At 43.5% G+C, this 21,242-nt stretch overlaps 1 protein-coding gene across 1 annotated transcript in view; it reads left to right on the forward strand.

Annotated features, from left to right (window-relative positions):
* The first annotated feature begins 3,346 nt into the window (after positions 1-3,346).
* Positions 3,347-21,242, forward strand: part of HEATR4 (HEAT repeat containing 4) — a 52,816-nt gene continuing 34,920 nt past the window's right edge. The window contains exons 1-8 of the mRNA XM_040332417.1: positions 3,347-3,443; positions 3,734-3,853; positions 8,876-9,704; positions 10,742-10,929; positions 12,147-12,281; positions 13,105-13,311; positions 15,233-15,376; positions 19,338-19,529. Coding sequence (XP_040188351.1) covers positions 3,787-3,853; positions 8,876-9,704; positions 10,742-10,929; positions 12,147-12,281; positions 13,105-13,311; positions 15,233-15,376; positions 19,338-19,529 — 1,762 coding nt within the window. The 5' untranslated portion in view covers positions 3,347-3,443; positions 3,734-3,786. The remainder of the gene's footprint in view (positions 3,444-3,733; positions 3,854-8,875; positions 9,705-10,741; positions 10,930-12,146; positions 12,282-13,104; positions 13,312-15,232; positions 15,377-19,337; positions 19,530-21,242) is intronic.

The following is a 21,242-nucleotide window of genomic DNA, read 5'->3' on the forward strand; positions in this document are numbered from 1 at the left end:
CCTACCTGTAAGGTGACCAAATGAAATCCGGGGACATATTTTTTCTTTACTAGTAATGGCAACAATCAGCGACTCTCTGCCCGTCGCCGCCCACCTCACAGCCTCTCAAGTCTTACTTGAGAGGGCCCCGGTTACTACTGGATGGGGAGCGGAGAAAGATCACTCCGCCAGGGAAGGCAAGGAGATAAGCAGGCAGGTGGCTGGCCAGGACTTGAGCCAAGGCAGAAGAACATGTGAGCGAAGCTGAATGGGCATGCACCCGAAACTGAAGAAATATTCCCTCCGCTTCGACCAGCACATGATCATCAGAAAGGGGCACAGATAATGGGAAAAACACAACCCCCCTATGCTAGTAGGCACAGCGGAGTGAGGTTGTGTAATTCTAAACATTTTTATTTAATTCTGCACTGAATGTCTTTGAAATTGGCCCTGCCCCCTATTAAATCCAATCTGGGGACAAAACCGGGGACAGACTTGGTCCCGGGACAGTGTCCTCCATCAGGGGACTGTCCCCTGAAACTGGGGATGTCTGGTCACCCTACCTACCTGGCCGGGGCGTGCGTGCCACGCAGTGTTCCTGGTTCCGGAGCCATGCTGGCCCGGAGCATCTGAACAGCGACAGGGACCCAGTGAGTGACTGGGTTCCCACCTTTGAGGATCCCAAGCTGTACTGCTGTTCGGTGGGGAGTCAGTCTGAGGAGCGCCATTGAGAGGCTGGCGGTCCAAAAGGGCCTGGACAAACAACCGGGGATCGAGGTAGCCGCACACTGAGGGATTGATCACCTGTCAGTCGGTACCTGGGCGATAAGTTGAAGGAGATCCAGACGTAACTCATCTAAGGAGGGATATCTCCAAGAATTCAATCCAGAGAGGGCCTGTGGCAGAGGCTATCTTTCTGAGGCTCACTGAGGAGAGTCTGTAGCAGAGACTTTATCCTACAATTGTCCGAGTGATACTCCGGCTGCCAGGTCAGTGAGAGCGGCCTGTCCGGGTACACTAAACCCACTCCGGTAGGAGTGGCGCATAGAAGCGTTACACTTGGGAGCAGGACTGTTTCTTATCCTCACACCTGAATCTGCTGTTCTCCTTTCTTCTTCAACTTTACTTTCCTCACCATAAGTTTACTGTTTTTACCCGGCTGGGTAATAAAGAGCACAGCAAAGAGCACCTGTCGTGGACATTCCGTTACTTCTACTATATGCAATACGCATCATTCACCCCAAGGAATTTCGGAGGAGCCATGAGGTAATGTGCCGCCCAAAAAAATCCAGCAGCTCCTCCAGGGGGTAGTGCTACACAGTTTTGCCTTTAGTTCTACCTTAACCACTTCAGCCCCGGAAGGATTTGCCCCCTTAATTACCAGGCCATTTTTTGTGATACGACACTGCGTCGCTTTAACTGACAATTGTTCAGTCGTGCGACGATGTACCCAAACAAAATGTCCATTTTTTCCCACAAATAGAGCTTTCTTTTGGTGTTATTTGATCACCTCTGCGGTATTTATGATTTGCGCTATTAACAAAAAAAGGGGATATATTTATGGCATTAGTAGTCAGCGATTTTTATTGGGACCGTGACATTGCAGCAGACACTTTTGACACGTTTTTGCGATCATAGCTAAAAATAGCCACTGATTACTGTATAAATGTAATTGGGAGGGAAGGGGTTAACTAAGGATGAAGCAGGGAGACATTTCCCGATGCTCAGCTGCAGAGATCGGGAAATGTCTCCCTGCCTGTGATTAGCGCAGGGCAGTGCCGACTTCCTGGCAGGCTCTGCACATGGACTGTGTGAACATGCTGGAGCTCATCCTTAGGGTTAACACTAGGGGGCAATCAAGGGGTTAAATGTGTGTCCTAGGGAGTGATTCTTACTGTGGGGCTGCCTGGGGGAGAAGACCGATCGTCGTTCATGCTCAGTATGTACAACAAATCAGTCTCCCCACCCCTCACAGAACGGAGATCGGAGAACGGACATCGCGGCCGCCAGGCATGCGCATTGGCTCCGTCATCACCCTGCGCGCTCCCGAGTGGTCTTAAAGCGACCGACGTATAGCTCCAGTGATTTGCCCAGGAGAGCCAACCTGCCACAATATAACTGCGGCATCTGGTCCTCTAGTGGTTAAACTCCATCCCAAACAATTGACCAGCTGCTTACCTGACTTTAGGGTCTAGCCACTTTAAAGCCTCGTACACACGGTAGGATTGTTGGCCAACCGAGCGCCTGATTTTTGTCAAAAGGGCGTTTGCCAGGATCTTGTCTTGCATACTAACGGTACACAAATTGTCGGTCGACAACGCAAACGTAGTGACGTACTAGACATACTACGAGACTAGAAAGAGGGGAAATTAATTTCTCAAGAGCCACCCTTTGGGCTCCTTCTGCTATTTTCGTGTTAGTAGAAGTTTGGTGAGTGTTGATTTGCGCTTTTCAGTTCGTTTCTGACTGGCCGTTCGTCAATCAGCCATGTTGCGGAATCGGAGAGAACGTGTGATTATTGAGCTAGGAGTTATTGCTTTGACCCAAGTCCAGTCCAGGAACAGGAGGAGTTCTTGGACCAAAAATTGGTTGCTTAATCCTGACTAATTATGTCATATGCCATTGCTGTGGGAGATCCAGGAGAATAATCCGGATGATTTTCAGAATTATCTCCAGGTGACGGACCCCTGCTTTCACCAACTCTTGCCATTGGTGACCCCCTATATCAGGGGTCCTCAAACTATGGCCCTCCAGATGTTCAGGAACTACAATTCCCATTATGCCTAGTCATGTCTGAATGTCAGAGTTTTACAATGCCTCATGGGACTTGTAGTTCTGCAACAGCTGGAGGGCCGTAGCTTGAAGATCCCTGCTCTATATTAAGAAGCAGAACAAATGTATGAGGCTTTCCATCACTCCAGAGCAAAGGCTCATAGCCACCTTGCGGTAATTGGCGAAGGGGAGAAGTCTTCAGGACCTCAAGTTTACGACTGGGATCTCCCCCCAGGCTCTGGGAGTCATTATACCAGAGACCCGCTCAGCCATCATTTAAGTCCTGCAGAAGGACTATATTAGGGTAAGTTTTTACCTTTAAGATCACATTTTATGTATTTACGTTTGTTAATGTATTTTATCGAGATCGTTGTACTATCATTAGACTGTTAGTACAGCAGCTCCAACCTGAGCTGTTAGTTTTTTTTATTTTTCATTTAGCCCGCTGGGTTGGACGGAAAAAAAACTAGCAGTGTGTACTAGGCTTTATACTTTTATGCTTAGTGGCCTTCACAGTACATTGTCAAACAAAGAGCTTGGCAGCCAAAATAGAGGTCGTTGCTTAGCAACCCTTGTAAACACTGACCCGTCTGTCATTACTAGTGCAAGATGTTAGTGAAGAAATGTGATTACAATCTCACTTCTATGTTTTAACTGGAGATTAGGAGCTGATCTTTTCTGCAGGTAAACAGGTAATGGAGATTTTTTATCTACTAATTTGGAGAGTACATCATAAGATCGTTTTATTATATACATTTATATAGTGATCAGTGTGATATTTGTCTGATCAGAATTGTCTGAGGTAGAACTGTTTTCTGAGGTCTGTAGCTTTATAAGAATTCAAACAGCTAGACTAGATCATAAAATGTATGATTTATCAACTGAATTATTAATAAGAGAATAAAAAAAAAAGTTGTGTAATGGGGGCCATACATGCTTTGATGAATGATCAATTTATTTTCTGATTAACCTATCTTGATAGGATCTAAATGGACAACAACCTATTTGATCAATATGCCACACGCAGGGTAGTAGATGTTGATCAATAGTTGGAAGATAGATGCAGAAGCGGAGACCCTAAAGTCGGTTCAGGTATACAATTGTAAGTAATCGATTACATCTGTTTTCAACATGCAAACTCATAATATGATTGATCACAGCACTGCCAAACGTTCTGCCCTGGCCGATCGATTCAGTTTGATTGAATCTGATCTAAACCAAGCCCTAATAAATCCAAAGAGAAGTTATGTCTAAGAGATGTTTTGCCGATTCGATCATTTTGATTGTAATTGATTGGGTAATAAAATCGAAGCATGTATGGCCTCCAACAATGATAAAAATAGTCGTAGTGTTTTACGTCACCGCGTTTTGGACTGTCGGAATTTAGTCTGATAGTGTGTAGGCAAGACTGATGAAAGTCAGCTTCATCGGAATTCCGACGGAAAATTCCATCGGATTTTATTCCATCGGAAATCCGATCGTGTGTACGCGGAATTATACTTCATTCACATGAACACTTGGAAGCGCAGACAGGTTCTGGTGTAAGGATCCCAGAGTTTTACTGCAGCTGGGAAGTGGTACGCAGAGCTAGGGAGTGGTACGCACAGCTGGGGAGTGGTACGCACAGCCGCCCAAAGAGGTAGGTGGCTGTACAGTCTTGTACTTGTGTAAATGCTAATGCTTTTATTCGCATATGATGTACTCCCAATGCAGAAGTTTGGGTGGCTGTACACATCACCTGTAGCTCCCCAGTGACAGAAATATGCTGGCAAACTTACACGAGACCCTGCCAGTGTCTCTAACCTACCGTGTAAATGAGGCCTGCCTAATGCATTGAACAGACTTGATTGTGAGTTATTTGTTTTTGTTATGTTTATCCTAAAGCACATCTAAACCCAAGAACAGAAATCGAATATATTGCAGCTTACTGGTCCTTAGATATGGTGGCTTCAGTAGTTTTCTTATTTTTTCCATGCCAGTGATCCTACCAATAACACACTGCCTGTCCTAGAGTGACAACGCTCACTGTACTGTATCTATAGAGGAGTAGTGTTGTCATCCTAGGCTGCTCTCTTGATTTGGCCTTTAGGCCCCGTACACACGGCCGAGAAACTCGACGGGCAAAACACATCATTTTGCTCGTCAAGTTCCTTGTTCGGCTGTCAAAAAACTAGTCGAGCCAAATGTTCCCATTGCCCAACAAGGAAATAGAGAACATGCTCTCTTTTTGGCTCGACGAGTTTCCCGACGGGTTTCTCGGCGAAAAGTGTACACACGACCGTTTTTTTCGGCAGAATACGTCTCCCATCGAGTTTCTTGCTGAATTCTGCCGAGAAAACCTTTAAGGGGGTACCTCACACAAAAAAAGTGTGAGGACCCCCCAGGAAATCTATACCAGACCCTTAATCCGAGTATGCAACCTGGCTGGTTGCAGCATGCATCTCCCTCTTCTGAACTGTACTAGGTTACATGTACCTTGTTTATGAGGACAAGGGCCTCATCCCCAAAAGATCATAACCCCTTTTTGGAAAGTAGATAGTCCAATGTATTTAGTAAGAGGCATGGCAAATTATTTGAAGTTGTTATTTTGCTAAAATACTTTATGTTGTAATTTTAACAAGTTAAATCTCACACACAGCATTTGCATACTTACAATTATAGCCCAAAATACATTCTGCTATGCCTCCCGAGTTTGGAGATACCACATGTGGGAGACTTTTTTCCAGCCTAGCCACATAGAGAGGCCCAAAATCCAAAAAAGCACCTTTGGGATTTCTAGAGGCATACATTTTGCCTCAAGGTTTTGGAAAATGTGGAAGAAAAATGAAAATTAGAAGCACAGGTTCTGTTGGCAGTGATCAGGACACTGGTGCTGGCGTATACTGATCTGACACCGCTGCAGTCATTGACACTGGCTCTGTTGACACTGGTATAGCAGTGATCAGAGCGCTGGCATGGCGGTGATTGGGATACTGTATAGCAGTGGTCAGGACACTGGTATGGCTGTGGTCAGGACAGTGGTATGGTGACGATCAGGGCGCTGGCATGGCGATGCTCGGGATACTGATATGGCTTTGGTCAGGATGCTGGTAGGTCGGTGGTCAGGACACTGGTATGGTGATGATCAGGATTCTGATATGGCTGTGTTCAGGAAGCTGGTATGGCTGTGATCAGGATGATTAGGATTCTAGTATGGCAGTGATCAGGATACTGATGTGGCAGTGATTATGATGCTGATATGGTGGTGATCAGGACACTGATGTGGCAGTGATTTAATGCTGATATGGCGGTAATCAGGACACTATGTGGCTCACGGTCAAAGTTAAAAAAGCTATAAACAATAAGAAAGTAGCTTTTAAAAAATATAAAAATGAAGGAACACTAGTGTTGTTTAAATGTTACAAAGAATATAACAGGATATGCAAAAAGGAAATCAAGGATGCAAAAATTCAAAACGAACGACAGATTGCAAAAGATAGTAGGACAAACCCCAAAAAATTCTTTAAATATATTAATAGTAAAAAGGTGAAGTCTGAGCATGTAGGCCCCTTACAAAATAATCTAGAGTGGGTGACTGGGGACAAAGAGAAGGCAAATTTACTAAATGTTTTCTTCAGCTCTGTGTATACAATGGAGCATGGGGGAGCTCATGTCCAAAATGGGGGTGGGAGTGACACAGCCCCAAATCCACAATGGCTCAAAAGTGATATGGTCCAGAAATATTTAGACAGAATAAAGGTGGATAAAGCACCTGGACCTGATGGCATCCATCCACGGATCCTAGGTGAGTTGAGCTCTGTCATTTCAAAGCCACTGTATCTAATATTTAGGGACTCATTAAAGACAGGAATAGTACCACTGGATTGGCGCAGGGCCAATGTGGTGCCCATATTTAAAAAGGGAACAAAGTCTTTACCAAGTAACTATAGACCTGTTAGTTTAACTTCTATAGTTGGGAAGATACTGGAACGTTTAATAAAAGACCACATGGATGAGTTCTTGCTGGAAAAAAACTATTTAAGCAGCAGACAACATGGATTCATGAAAGACAGAAGTTGTCAGACAAACCTGATTTCCTTTTATGAAGAGGTAAGTAAAACCCTGGACAGAGGCGTGGCTGTGGACGTGATATATTTGGATTTTGCAAAAGCGTTCGATACAGTTCCGCATACACGGCTCATGTGTAAGGTAAGGTCTACGGGATTGGATATATCGGTTTGTGAATGGATAGAGAACTGGCTGAAAGACAGAATTCAGAGAGTCGTGGTTAATGATTAATGGTCCAATGTTATGAGTGGTGTACCCCAAGGTTCAGTGCTGGGACCCTTACTTTTCAATATATTTATAAATGATATTGGGTCTGAGATCAAAAGTAACATTTCTGTCTTTGCAGATGACACCAAGCTATGCAGTGGAATAACGTCCTTACAGGATGTCTCCAATTTACAAGCCGACCTCAATGCTCTGTCTGATTGGGCGACTAAGTGGCAGATGAGGTTTAATGTAGATAAATGTAAAGTTATGCACTTGGGGGCTAAGAATATGCATGCATCATACATACTAGGGGGAGTACAACTGGGGGGGTCTGTAGTGGAGAAGGATCTGGGGGTTTTAGTTGATCATAAGCTCAATAATGGCATGCAATGCCAAGCTGCGGTTTCCAAAGCGAGCAAAGTCCTTTCTTGTATTAAGAGAGGTATGGACTCCAGAGACAGAGATATAATTTTGCCCCTGTACAAATCATTAGTAAGACCTCATCTGGAATATGCAGTTCAGTTTTGGGCACCAGTTCTCAAAAAGGATATAGGAGAACTGGAGAAAGTGCAGAGAAGAGCAACCAAACTGATAAGAGGCATGGAGGAGCTCAGCTATGAGGAAAGATTAGAGGAACTAAATTTATTCACTCTTGAGAAGAGGAGAATAAGGGGGGATATGATCAACATGTACACATATATAAGAGGTCCATACAGTGTACTTGGTGTTGAGTTATTCACTTTACGGTCAACACTGAGGACAAGGGGGCACTCTTTACGTCTAGAGGAAAAGAGATTTCACCTCCAAATACGGAAAGGTTTTTTCACAGTAAGAGCTGTGAAAATGTGGAACAGACTCCCTCCAGAGGTGGTTCTGGCCAGCTCAGTAGATTGCTTTAAGAAAGGTCTGGATTCTTTCCTAAATGTACAGAATATAACTGAGTACTAAGATTTGTAGGTATAGTTGATCCAGGGTAAATCCGATTGCCTCTCGGGGGATCAGGAAGGAATTTTTTCCCCTGCTGTAGCAAATTGGATCATGCTCCGCTGGGGTTTTTTGCCTTCCTCTGGATCAACTGTGGGTATGGAGTTGGGTGTATAGGATTTTACTGTGTTTTTTTATTTTGTTTTTTGTGGTTGAACTGGATGGACTTGTGTCTTTTTTCAACCTGACTAACTATGTAACTATGTAACTATGTAACTATGGTGATTGTATAAACTGGCAACATAAAGTACCGTATTTACTCGAGTATAAGCCGACCAGAATAAAAGCCGAGGCACCTAATTTTACCACAAAAAATTGGGAAAACGTATTGACTCGAGTATAAGCCTAGGGTGTCCATCTGCATGATGGGAGTCTATGGAAGGGGTGGCCAGTTTGCAAAGTCGGTGCTCCCCAGCCGTAGGTCCCCCAGACAACAAACTTTGCACACTTGTAGAGAAGAAATGGAGCTACATGTGTGCCAAGTTCCGGGTCCAGGCCTACGACCGGCCGGTACCGGGTCCCCAAATTTACCAGAAAAATGACAATTTAACATGGGAGTCTATGGAAGGGGTGCCCGGGTTTGAAAAATCGGTGCTCCCCGGCCTTAGGTCCCTGGACAACAAACTTTGCACACTTGTAGAGGAAGAGTGGGGCTACATGTTTGTAAAGTTTGGGGTCCAGGGTACCTACGGCTGGCCGGTACCGGGTCCCCAGATTCCAGGAGATCAGGCGCAAAAAGGTGACTCGAGTACAAGCCGAGGGGGGCATTTTCAGCTCAAAAAATGTGCTGAACTCGGCTTATACTCAAGTATTTACGGTAAATACATTTAAAAATATCTGGCCACAAGGATACTAAATATAATTTGTATTTATTTATTTTTTTAAGGGATTTTGCTAAGTATGATGGAACTTTCTACCACCTATTGTCATCAGATGGGGTTTTGCCTTGAACCATCTCAAAGAATTTCAAAATTCAGCTTACCTTCACACGGATCTCATCACCCGACATCTATCCAACCTATAACTGAGTACTGCTCAGCAAACCGCCATTCCTTACAGCATCAAGCCAAATACATTCAAAGTGTAGCTGGAGACCTTCATTTTTCCAAAGAGGTGGTAAAGGACAGAGGCCTCTCCAGTCTACCCTATGAAGAATGGGATTCACAAAGTATCTACAACATCTTAGATATTATTCCACAAACAAAAGGCAAGAGGGGATCAAGCACACATCCAAACCACCACAAAATATATAATTTAAACCCTTCTGTACCTTCCAAAGATATAAAATCAAAAAGCTGCCCTATACTTGGGAAGAGTATATGGAAGACACAAGAAAATGTACCAAGTCTCCTGGTAGAAAAAGCAAAAGCATCTGATGTAAGCGGACAGACTAAAGACGAGCTCAGGGAGAAGTTTAAACCAAGTCTTGCTTCTGAGTCAAACAAATTAAAATGTAGAAGCAATGAAGTTCTTTTGAAGACTTTGACAAAAGCTAAATCACAATGTCTGTTGGCTCACACCACGGAACATAAGGAACCCAAAGAAAGGTTTGATCAGCAGTATGGTCTGGATAAGGCTACAGTGCTGATAAGTGAGGACCATTTGACTGAAGAAGACTTCAGGACATGCAATGAATTAGAGAAGCGCAGGTTACAAAATGTACACGTTGTTATGCAAGAAAAAAAAACTGAAACCCTGCTTCCTGTTTATTACAAGTAAGTGAGTATTTGAGAGTAATAATCATATTTTTTTTCTGCTGAGAGCCTAGAGAGGATATTTGTTAAGCAAAATCGCCACAAACTAAAACCTGGCCATTTTCTGGCCATCAGCACTCGCTGCTGTCAGGATACATTGATGATCAATAGCTGCAGCTAATTGGCTGCGGCCACCGATCAATGAAAATTTACCAATATGTCCTTTCCTATTAAAAAAATGACTTCTGTCAAGCAGGGGAGCCCATATACTAGATGAAATTTAGCTGGTTCCTGCTGGACTGGCCGAATTTTGATCAGCATATCTCGAGGTTAAGATGTGCATCTAGGCCGCCTCCCAACTAATATGGTATATGTAATAGTATTTTTATTTATTCACAATCCCTGTTCCTGGAATCCTGGGTGGCCAACTAGAGCAATTTTTCAAAGATATGAAATAGAATTATGATGGTAGATAAAACAGATTTTTACTAAAAAACATATGCAAGGTGAAGAAGTGTCAAGGGCAGGTTTTTATAATGTAGCTGATACTTTAGAGCAGCAAAGGAAAACATTTTGTAATCTGGGTTAGAACTTGCATCAATTTTCTTTTAAATCCACAATGATGTACTATATGGAGAAGAGGAAAACATAAATAAATAAAAAATGGAAGTTCAATGTTATTGGTGATACACAGATTTTAAAAGTACCATCCCAGTGCCCCTTTGATGAGCTACAGTGGGACTAGATGCAAAGAATTACAGAGCTCCCATATAAAAGCTCTAAGGAGCAGGGCCCTCTGATCATTCCTGTATTAATTGTATTGTAACTATAATGTCTTCCCTGATGTTGTAAAGCGCTGCGTAAACTGTTGGCACTATATAAATCCTGTATAATAATAATAATAATAATAATAATAATAATAATAAAGGTAAACTGACTGAATGTTCCAGTTCTAGCAGAGTTGAAGTGCTTTCCCCATCTAAGGACCTTGGTATACAATATCCTAAATCATTATGTGTGGATGTCAGTAGATCAGTATTATCTCTCTTTCCATATAGCCTACCTGGATATTTACCATCACCAACAGAAAAGAAGGAGGTTGGTGGCAAAAACAAGACAGCAGAAACATTGGTGGTCAAGCATTATGAATTACCACCTCCACTGCGGCTACAAGACACAATAAACCCAAAAGCAGGGAAATATGTCTATTCCACTGAGAATGAATTTGAGAAAGAACTTTATTCAGGTAAATTTGTGATGTAAATTAGCCAGTTTATAGATTGCCTATCCACTTGCTGAAGAAAGCCTTTTCTGTAACTTTTCATTTACAAGTTTAAATTGGACAGTAGAGAATAAAATGGCGATTGTTGCAATATTTTATGTCACACTGTATTTGTACAGGAATATTTCAAATGCAATTTGTTTTGAAAAAATTCACGTTAATGAATAAAAAAAAAAATTAAAGTTAGCCCAATTTTTTTCAATAATGTGAAAGATGATGTTACGCTGAGTGAATACAAACCCAACATGTCCTGCTTCAAAATTGTGGTAAACTACGGTACATAAAAATCTCCATAGGCAAAGCTTATTTTTACAGGCTATGGGCTAGATTCACAGAACACTTACGCTGGCGTATCTACAGATACGCAGCGTAAGTGAACAGATGCGCCATTGTATCTATGCGCCCTATTCCCTATACTAGATACGCCTGAATTCTGGTCTCATCCGACCGACGTAAGTCTCCTACGCCATCGGATCTTGGGTGCATATTTACGCTGGCCGCTTCCGTAGATTTATGCGTCGAATATGCAAATTCGTAAGGCGTACGTCCGTCGTAAAGTTATCCCTGCTATATGAGGCACAGCTAATGTTAAGGTATGGACGTCGGAACAGCGTCGATTTTTACGTCGTTTACGTAAGTCGTACGTGAATGGGGCTGTGTGTAGGTTACGTTCACGTCATAGGCATTGAGGCGTCATATGTTTGGGCGTATATTCGATGTGATTCTGAGCATGCGTTCAATCGGCCGCTCATTTACATGGGGTCACGGGTAATTTAAATGAAGCACGCCCACTACCTGCCTACTTTGAATTAGGTGGGCTTACGCTGGCCTATTTACACTACGCCGGCGCAACGTACGGCGCGACTTCTTTGTGAATACTGTTCTGGGCTCCCTGTTTTACGTTGGCGTAGCGCATATGAGATGCGCTACGCCGGCCAAAAGATGCGCCCAGGTACGTGAATCTAGCCCTATCTGTTTAGAGTTACAGAAGAGGTCTAGTGCTAGAATTATTTCTCTTGCTCTAACGATCATAGCGATAGCTCACATGTGTGGTTTGAACACCGTTTACAAATGCGGGCGCGACTTACCAAATGCATTTACACAGTTAGAATACATATATGGAAGAAGTTTGATCTGCACTTATCTGTCTGTGTTTTGTTTTTGTTTTGTGTTTGTTTTAGGGGCAAGTAAAATTGTGCACCAGAAAGGTACAAAGCAGAGGGACTTCATTTTAATGGAGAACCACAATAAATATAAAAAGAATGTACAGCAATCCTTGCCCAGATCTTATCATGAATGGGGCCTTGCAGAGGAAAAAACAAGTAAGTTTACTATTTGAGAATGAAATTTAAGGTTCTATATATCAATGTTTTCACCGAAGATAGACTCTTGGGTGAATGTGGTGTGACTTTTGGGTGAAAACATTGATAAATAGACCTCTTCTGTATTCCTGTTAAAAAGAACTTGGTCGTCCCCCAGATCTTGGTGCACAATCCTACAGTTTCTGGCCTATTGACACTAAAGATTAAGCGTTGGTAATTGAAAATAGTACCCGGGTTCTTTAGGAGGATCTCACATAAGGTATAGCACAGCAAAAGTGTATAGAATCTAAAGTCCAGGGGGTGGTGGTGGTCAGGGCAGGCAGTGGACAGTTAGTGATATTCAGAGGCAATCCAAGGTCAGGGCAGGAAGCTATGTAGTAAGATGCTTTTACAAGCCAGAGCCCTGGATTTGTGATGCTTAAATAAGGTGCCACAGTGTCTTAGCCAATCAAGATAGGAAGTCAAATACAGGGAGGTATTTGGCCTTAGGCCAATAAATGCACAGGAGGCTAGGCAGACGGAGCCCACCCAGTGCCTAGCAACAATGAGGGCCTTGCTTCCATCACCCAATGATCTGGCCGGTGGGCTGCTGAGCAGGAGTGTAAATGGGTAAAATTTGAAATAAAGGGAAGTCAGTTCCCTAAGTTGGCTGTGCTGTGTTATCTGCTTGCAGTAAAAAGAAATCAGTTCCCCAGAATGACCTACTGAGCCTATAGCATGTGTACTGTATATCATTGTAGAAATATTTAGTTTCCAACACACTGAGGCATAAGGGAAATGCATTACAATAAACAAAATTTCTTTTCTACTTTTGTTTAAACTGGTCATACATTGAGACCTGAAAAGGGTCCCCGTAGATGGCTTGGCCTGCCAACAGCAGTTGTGGATTATGTTGGAAGGAAAACTCGGGAAACACCTATAACTGTAAGAGACAAAGAGTCTAAGAAGATACAGCTTGCTCAATGGAATGAGAAGCGAGTCCTCCACAATATTGTGTCTCAATGGAAGAGTGCTTGGGTGATAAGTGAGTATCTATCCTATACAATATGCTGCTGGTCTGGGCAATACTATCAATTCACTTAATTAGGACATGGGTATGCTGCAACACCAGTTATCCATCACTGTCAAATCAGTAGCTCTACACCAAGAGGCATCTTCTAGCTTTTTATAGTTACCTAGTCCTCCACCATAAAATGATTGGCTTTACAGTAGGCTTGTTTCCTAGTGTGCCTTTTGCTATATTTAGGTAGTTAGATTCCTCTTTGCATATGTCTCAAAAAGGAAATGGGAGGTTTGCAAAGGATGAAACAGGGTGGCTTGCTTATTGCATTGATGGTCATGGTTGGTGGAGAAGCCAGAAACTTAGGCAAGGAGGGGGCTGCACACAAATGTATACAATCGACACGTCTGTATTCCATGCACTTTGGAAAATGCATGATAGGACAGGCCTGAGCAAGTCCTGGACAATTCTTAATTCATTTTAATTCTCACTCTTGTCCACTGCAGCAGGGCTGGACTGGGACAAAAATTCATCCCTGGACGTCATCCAGACTGGCCCACTTTGATAGGTCTCTCCTATGGCGGCCGGACAACTCCTGCCCCCCAGCCACCCAAGCCCCCTCTCCCCCTTCAATAGCCATTCTACTTTATTAGAGTAAAACGGCTGGTACTGGTACTCTTATAGGCAGTACCAGTGGGGAAGCTAGACATTATTTCACCCGGGCAAAGAATCAGTTTGGTCCCGTCCCCCCCATGGGACAAGATTAGGCAGAAATGAGAAACTCCCAGGCCATAGCTGTTGAGTCAGCTGTCTGTCCCCTCCCCCGTGCTCCTTCTGGTCCCCCCCATGCTCCTCTGTCATCCCCCCTGCTCCTCTGGTCCTCCCCCTGCTTCTCTGTCCCCCCCCCCCAGGTGAGCACTGCAGGGAGGGAGAGGAGGTGAGCGCTGCAGGGAGGGAGAGACAGAGGAGCAGAGGGGGGTGGTGGCCCGCTGTCACTGAAGCCGGCCCACTAAGGCATCGGCCCACCGGGAAACTCCCTGTAGTCCCAATGGCCAGTCCATCCCTGAGCAGGGCCGGCTTTAATGTTGATTGGACCCTGGGCAAAAAAAAAATCTTGCTCTCCACCTTCTCTGAGACATACAATAAATATCAGCTAGACTTAAAATCAGTTTACTGTATATGATTAGGCAGTGATTGTGATTGGTTGCCAGAGGTTACAGCATACTGTATCATTGCAACTTACTGACTGGTTGCTAGAGGGTACAGCACACATTACGGCTAACTGATTAGTTGCTAGAGGTTACAGCACATGATTTCTTCTTGTTGATTGGTTGCTAGAGATTACTGTACAGTAATACTGCTCACTGATTGGTTGCTAGAGGTTACAGCACATCACCTCTTCACTTCAGGGGGGCATGCTATACATATGAATGCCGCCTTTATTTACATATGAATGATGCCGGCCTTGGCTATTTACATATGAATGCTCCTGTTATTTACATATGAATGACAGTTATTTACATGTAAACACAGGGTCTGCAGGTGAGTCATCTGTACACAATAGGGCAGAGCTAAGCAGCATTAGTAGCAGAACTTCACACTGAGATATCAGGACAGCAAAGTACTAAATCTTGAAGGGACAAGGGAATTTAAACTGGGATAGTTGGCAAGTATGAGGCAGCTGCTTTAGGGCCCAGGGCATCTGTCCCTTTTGCCCTGCCTTAAAGACGACCCTGGTCCACTGTGTTACTTAATGATGAGATGACCATATGTTGATGATGGGATAGCAATTGGATATCAGTTATCTGTTGAGAATTTATATAGCAGAACACCACATAATATTATTTGATTATATCAAATTTATCACCCCTGGATCAGAGAACTTGTATTTCAGCTCTGTTACCAATAACAACACAAAATACTTTTTTTTGTTTGGTCCTTGAAGGTGCCATGTGGAAAGAGACCACCCTGGAGCAGCTTACAAGAGATCTTGCTAGTGTCCACAAAGCCTCCAACGTCTCAGCTCTTGTGACAATTGCTTCTTCTGCAGTTGCTGGACCTCTAGATGAGATCGATCCCCAGGAAATAAGTGAGTATTACATTGTAAATAGAAATTGGGGTCTACTATCTACACAATTTTCGTTATTTGAGTAATTTCCTATGGTTAAATCAAGAGTTCTTTTGGTCAGCATCTGTGATTTCTGCTAAATTAAACTACAATTTTTTGGGTTCATCAGTTTTGTAAGTACAATTCAAAGCCTAAACTAGTACCCTATACTTACAGTGGATATAAAATGTCAGGTTTCTGTGAAAAAATTAGACAAAGATAAGTAATTTCAAAACTTTTTCCATCTTTAATGTGACCTATAAACTTCAAAACTAAAATAATGTGGTTATATAAGTGTGCACACCCTCTTATTCTTATTATTATACAGAATTTATATAGTGCCAACAGTTTGTGCAGCGCTTAACAAAATGAAGGCAGACATTACAGTTACATTACAATTTGGAAGATGAATCAGAGGGCCCTGCTCATTAGAGCTTACGATCTAAAAATAACTGAGGATGTAGCTGTGTTCAAAATTAAGCAATCACATTCAAACTCATGTTAAATAGGAGTCAGTACACACCTCCATCATTTAAAGTGCCTCTAATTAACCCCAAATAAAGTTCAGCTGTTCTAGTAGGTCTTTCCTGACATTTTCTTAGTCGCATCCTACAGCAAAAGCAATGGTCCACAGAGAGCTTCCAAAGCATCAGAGGGATCTCATTGTTAAAGTGGATGTAAACCTGATTTTTTTTTTAAAATGAAGACTTCTACATGGTACAGTAGAGAATGTCAAGTCATCTGTGCCCAGTCTTGCCACTAAGGCCTCGTACACACGATAGGTTAACCAGAGGACAACGGTCTGATGGACCGTTTTCATTGGTCCAAACCGATCGTGTGTGGGCCCCATAGGTTATTTAACCATAGGTTAAAAAAAAGCCAACTTGCTTTAAATTTAACCTATGGATTCCTAACCGATGGGGGAAAAAAACGATCGTTAGGCACAACCATTGGTTAAAAATCCACGCATGCTCAGAATCAAGTCGACGCATGCTTGGAAGCATTGAACTTCGTTTTTTTCAGCACATCGTTGTGTTTTACGTCACCGCCTTCTGACACGATCGTTTTTTTAACCGATGGTGTGTAGGCACGATGGACCATCAGTCAGCTTCATCGGTTAACCTATGACAACGGTCCATCAGACCGTTCTCATCGGATGGACTGATCGTGTGTACGAGGCTTAAGAGTTAATCCAGCTCTGAGCAATCCTCTTGTGTTTTTTTTTTAGTAAGATAAAAAATTAAACACAGATAAGTTTGTGTAGCCACATGCTCCACTGCTGTGACTGACATCTGATTTCTTTATCCCATGAACAACCATAAGAGCAGAGAGTGTTTATGATTTCAGCTTCACATCCCTCCTCCTTTCTTCTCCAGCTCTCCCAGGATTGGCTGCTCCACACCTCAGCATGATTGGGATGGGACTCATCATGGGGCGTGATCCTTGATAATCAGAAGATCAACATGACTAAGGAGAATATTCATGGTGCAGTCAGCTCCCAGAGCCAGCAGAAAGAGTAGGAGAGTGTAGAGGTGGGTGGGGAGTCTTGTGACATCACAACTCCACCCACCGAGCTTCGGCAATGAGACCCACCCACCAATTCCAGAGTTTTGCGGGGCTCCTACTGCTGAAGGGGGTGACATTTGCAAGGTAGTGATACATGCATGAAGCTTGCAGGTATATACATTAATACTGTGCTATTAGTTCATACTGGGTGAGTGGTGGGTTTAAATCCACTTTAAAAGGTATCAGTCAGTAGAACGGGACAAAATTATTTCCAAGGAGTTAGATATACCATGGAACACAGTGAAGACAGTCATCATCAAGTGGAGAAAATATGGCACAACAGTGACATTACCGACAACTGGACGTCAATCCTAAATTGATGAAAAGACGAGAAGAAAAATGGTCAGGGAGGCTGCCAAGAGGCCTACAGCAACAATCTCCTGTAGTCTTTATATGTCTGGGTTATGGGGTAGAATGGCAAGATGGAAGCCTTTCCTTAAGAAGAAAAACATCGAAGCCCGGCTAAATTTTGCAAAAACACATCTGAAGTCTCAAAAAAAGCATGTGGGGAAAATGTGTTGTGGTCTAATGAAACCGAGGTTGAACTTTTTGGCCATAATTCCAAAAGATATGTCTGGCGCAAAAACAACATTGCACATCACCAAAAGAACACCATACCAACAGTGAAGCATGGTGGTGGGAGCATCATGCTCTGGGGCTGTTTTTCTTCAGCTAGAACAGGCGCCTTAGTCATGGTAGAGGAAATTTATGAATAGTTCCTAATACCAGTCAATATTGGCACAAAACCTTCAGGCTTCTGTTAGCTGAACATGAAGAGGAACTTCATCTTTCAGCATGACAACAGCCCAAAGCATACATCAAAATCAAAAATATGAATGGCTTCACCAGAAGAAGATTAAAGTTTTGTCTCATTTTTTTACATCACAAAAACCTGACATTTTAACAGGGGACATTTTATATCCACTGTAGATAAGTTTTCTTTAGCTTTTCCCAGACTATGTTCTCAACTGACCTTGTGTGCAGTATCCTGATCTCTTGCAAACATTGCTTATATGTATTGTTGTAAATGGATTCCTTGCTGTTGTAATGTTTCATTTATTAAAATGGGCTGATGTAATATGCGATTAAATGTGTACATTGTACAGGTATACTGGACATAAACAATACATTAATTGTGTCAAGTTCACCCCTACAACAGTAAGACATTGCCTTATATTGCAGTATATATCCTGTGCTCAGTAATTCCATCTAACTGATTTGAGGCACAAGATTTAATTGAACCCCTTTAAACTGGATTTACTTTCATTTTGGAAATGTGTTAGCTGAATTTCAGTTATGGATTTTGTAAGTATGCATATGCCACACTTATGTGATCCTTGTAAAAGCAGAAAATCTCTGTGGTAGTCACTACTACCACAGCAATTGCCACTGACTTCCAAGGCCCATGGCGGTTGCCATTCTGCATAGTGAGCATGGGGGTCACTTACTTGGCATGTGTACCAACACTGTATCCTGGCCTAGGCCAAGGGCAGCACTTTGCAGGGGGGCAGCACGGAAAAAGTCCCCGCCGGCTTACGCCTCACTGTTAGTGTAGCGCCAGTCTTATGGGGCAGACTGGGCTGAGAGGCCAATTAGTCTAGCGCCCCCTGCTTCCAGTATGTGAGTGGCCGGCATTCCGACACTGGGGGGGGGGGCGCTGCTTCTAATTTTGACTGTCCTATCATCCTGGACCACAAACCTTCCTCACTGTGCTATATGTTTTCTGCTGCACCATTGGCATGGTTATATCTTCTTAGTCCGCTCCACAAAATTATCAGGAATTTGTGCTTAAAGTAGAACTATCGGCAACACTTTTTGTTTTCATTTTGGATAGAGTAAGGGAAGGTTATATCCCCGGTCAGTTTATTTTTTACCATCCCTGTCCCATTGCAGAGATTTCCCTTCACTTCCTGCCCCATAGCCAAACAGGAAGTGAGAGGAAATCTATGCAAATTAAGGGAATTCATTTCCTCAGAACTAGTCTCCCCACTCGAAAATTTTTAGGGCGGGTCTTAAACGTAAAGGGATGTGGCCTTAACAGAAGGGGTGGGTCATATTTAAATTAGGGGGTGCACAAGTTTAGTCAGGCCTAGGGCAGCACAAAATCTAAATACACTACTGATGTGTACCATTCACAGAATGCCACAGCAGCAAATGGATTCATGATTTTGCCTCTCCAAAACAAACATTTTAAAGGTAACCACCAAATTGGTTCCAATATTTGTCAGGAATGCCGGTTTAGAATAAAATTAAATGATCTGATTGGTTGCTGTTAGAAAGACTTTCCGCTTTTACTATGCGTCAGTTTTATAAAAGCAAAAAGACAAATATGAAGTCTGAAACTCCATTTTATTTATGTTGTGTTCTAACATTAAAGCTGGCAAAAAAATTGATGGCCACAAAACACCACCCACTGTGCCAACGTTGCCGTCCGAGATACAGAACCTTGTTTCCGATGCTCTGCACAATGAGGATGACCTTGTGAGGACGGCAGCTGCACTGTGTCAGTTCTTTATGCAAGAGTTCAGTGAAGAAGCCAGGAAGATCATGTTCACCGTCTTGGAGAATGGTATTCTTTTATGGATAGTTTATTTTTCTTTAATATTTATATAAACCAAACTTCTAATTTAGTTTTATATGGAGTGGAAGGTTAGAGTCACTGTCAGGTTTTTATTGCCATCAGTGCCCCTATGGGGAATTTTCCCTTTTCTTTCAGGGCAGGAAGCAATACAAAATATCTACAACAAGGACACAGACAAAAAGAAAAGATAATTTTTAGTGGAGTGAGGAAAGGTTGAAAGTTTTTATTGCTGCCTGTACCAGTGAAAACCCCCAACCCTTTCGCCGCCAGGTCCGTATGTCGTATGGACCTGACAGCAGGGGCTTCACATACAATCCGCCCCCCCCCCCCCGCACCGCCATGCCCCTCAGCAGCCGAAGGGGAATAAGAAGAGTGGACACACATCCACTTTCCTCCACTTCTGTTGTGACCCGGAAAGTGACGTCCGTGACGTCGCTTCCAGGTCAGCCTTTCTGTGTCCCTGACTAGCTTAGCCGGTGTTCTATCAAAAGAGCCAACTCGTCAAAATCTCCAAAAACTTCTCTTTCGGAGACTCTCTTGCAGCAGCAATTGCAGATTTCAATGACTTGGCTGTTTTCACAGAAGACCAGCAGCGTATATCTTATGGTACACAACGTGTTGGCTGTTTTGATAGAACACCGGCTAAGGAGTAAAAAAGTTGTTGCCGCCTTGGAGGCAGCCAGGTTGTTGGTTAGTAGCCGGCGGGCTAACAATGTCCACTCAATATATTGTGTACCGTAGTGTATACATTTACGTTTTTGGTTGTAACATGACAAAACGTGGAAAATTTCACGGGGTATGAATACTTTTTCAAGGCACTGTGGGCCAAATTCTCAAAAGAGATACGCAGGCGGAACTGCTGTTCAGTCTGTGCCTAACTTTGGAAACGATCCTCAAAAGGCTTTTTCCAAAGTTAGGCAGAAAATCTGACATGTGTAAGACACTTACACGGTCAGATCTTAGGATGCAGTACCGCATCCGCCGCTGGGGGCATTTCTCATTGAAATGCCGCTTTGAGTATGCAAATGAGGACTTAAGCAGATCCACAACGCTTTTCAGCATTGTGATTTCTGCGTAAGTTCCGATTTGCTTGCGCAAAACTAGGGCTGGTTTTACAATGTGTAAAATTAGTCACACCTTGTAAAAGCCCATTCAAGCGACGGCATTTGGTATGCATTCCCGAGGGAGAACTCCACGGCAATTTGTAAAATCAAAACCGGCATGGGTTCCCCCCCCCCAGGAGCATACCAGGCCCTTAGGTCTGGTATGGGTTGTAAGGAGACCCCCCCTACGCCGAAAAATCGACGTAGGGGGTCCCCCTACAATCCATACCAGACCCGTATCCAAAGCACGCTACCCGGCCGGTCAGGAAAGGGAGTGGGGACGAGCGAGCACCCCCCCTCCTGAGCCGTGCCAGGCCGTATGCCCTCAACATGGGGGGGTTGGGTGCTCTGGGGCAGGGGGGCGCACTGCGGGCCCCCCCACCCCAGAGCACCCTGTCCCCATGTTGATGAGGACAGGACCTCTTCCCGACAACCCTTGCCGTTGGTTGTCGGGGTCTGCGGGCGGGGGCTTATCGGAATCTGGGAGTCCCCTCAAATAAGGGGGCCCCCAGATACCGGCCCCCCACCCTAAGTGAATGGATATGGGGTACATCGTACCCCTACCCATTCACCTGGAGGCAAAAAGTTAAAGTTATTA

This window comes from Rana temporaria, chromosome 13 (assembly GCF_905171775.1).
Source record: "Rana temporaria chromosome 13, aRanTem1.1, whole genome shotgun sequence".
In the NCBI taxonomy this organism is placed as follows: domain Eukaryota; kingdom Metazoa; phylum Chordata; class Amphibia; order Anura; family Ranidae; genus Rana; species Rana temporaria.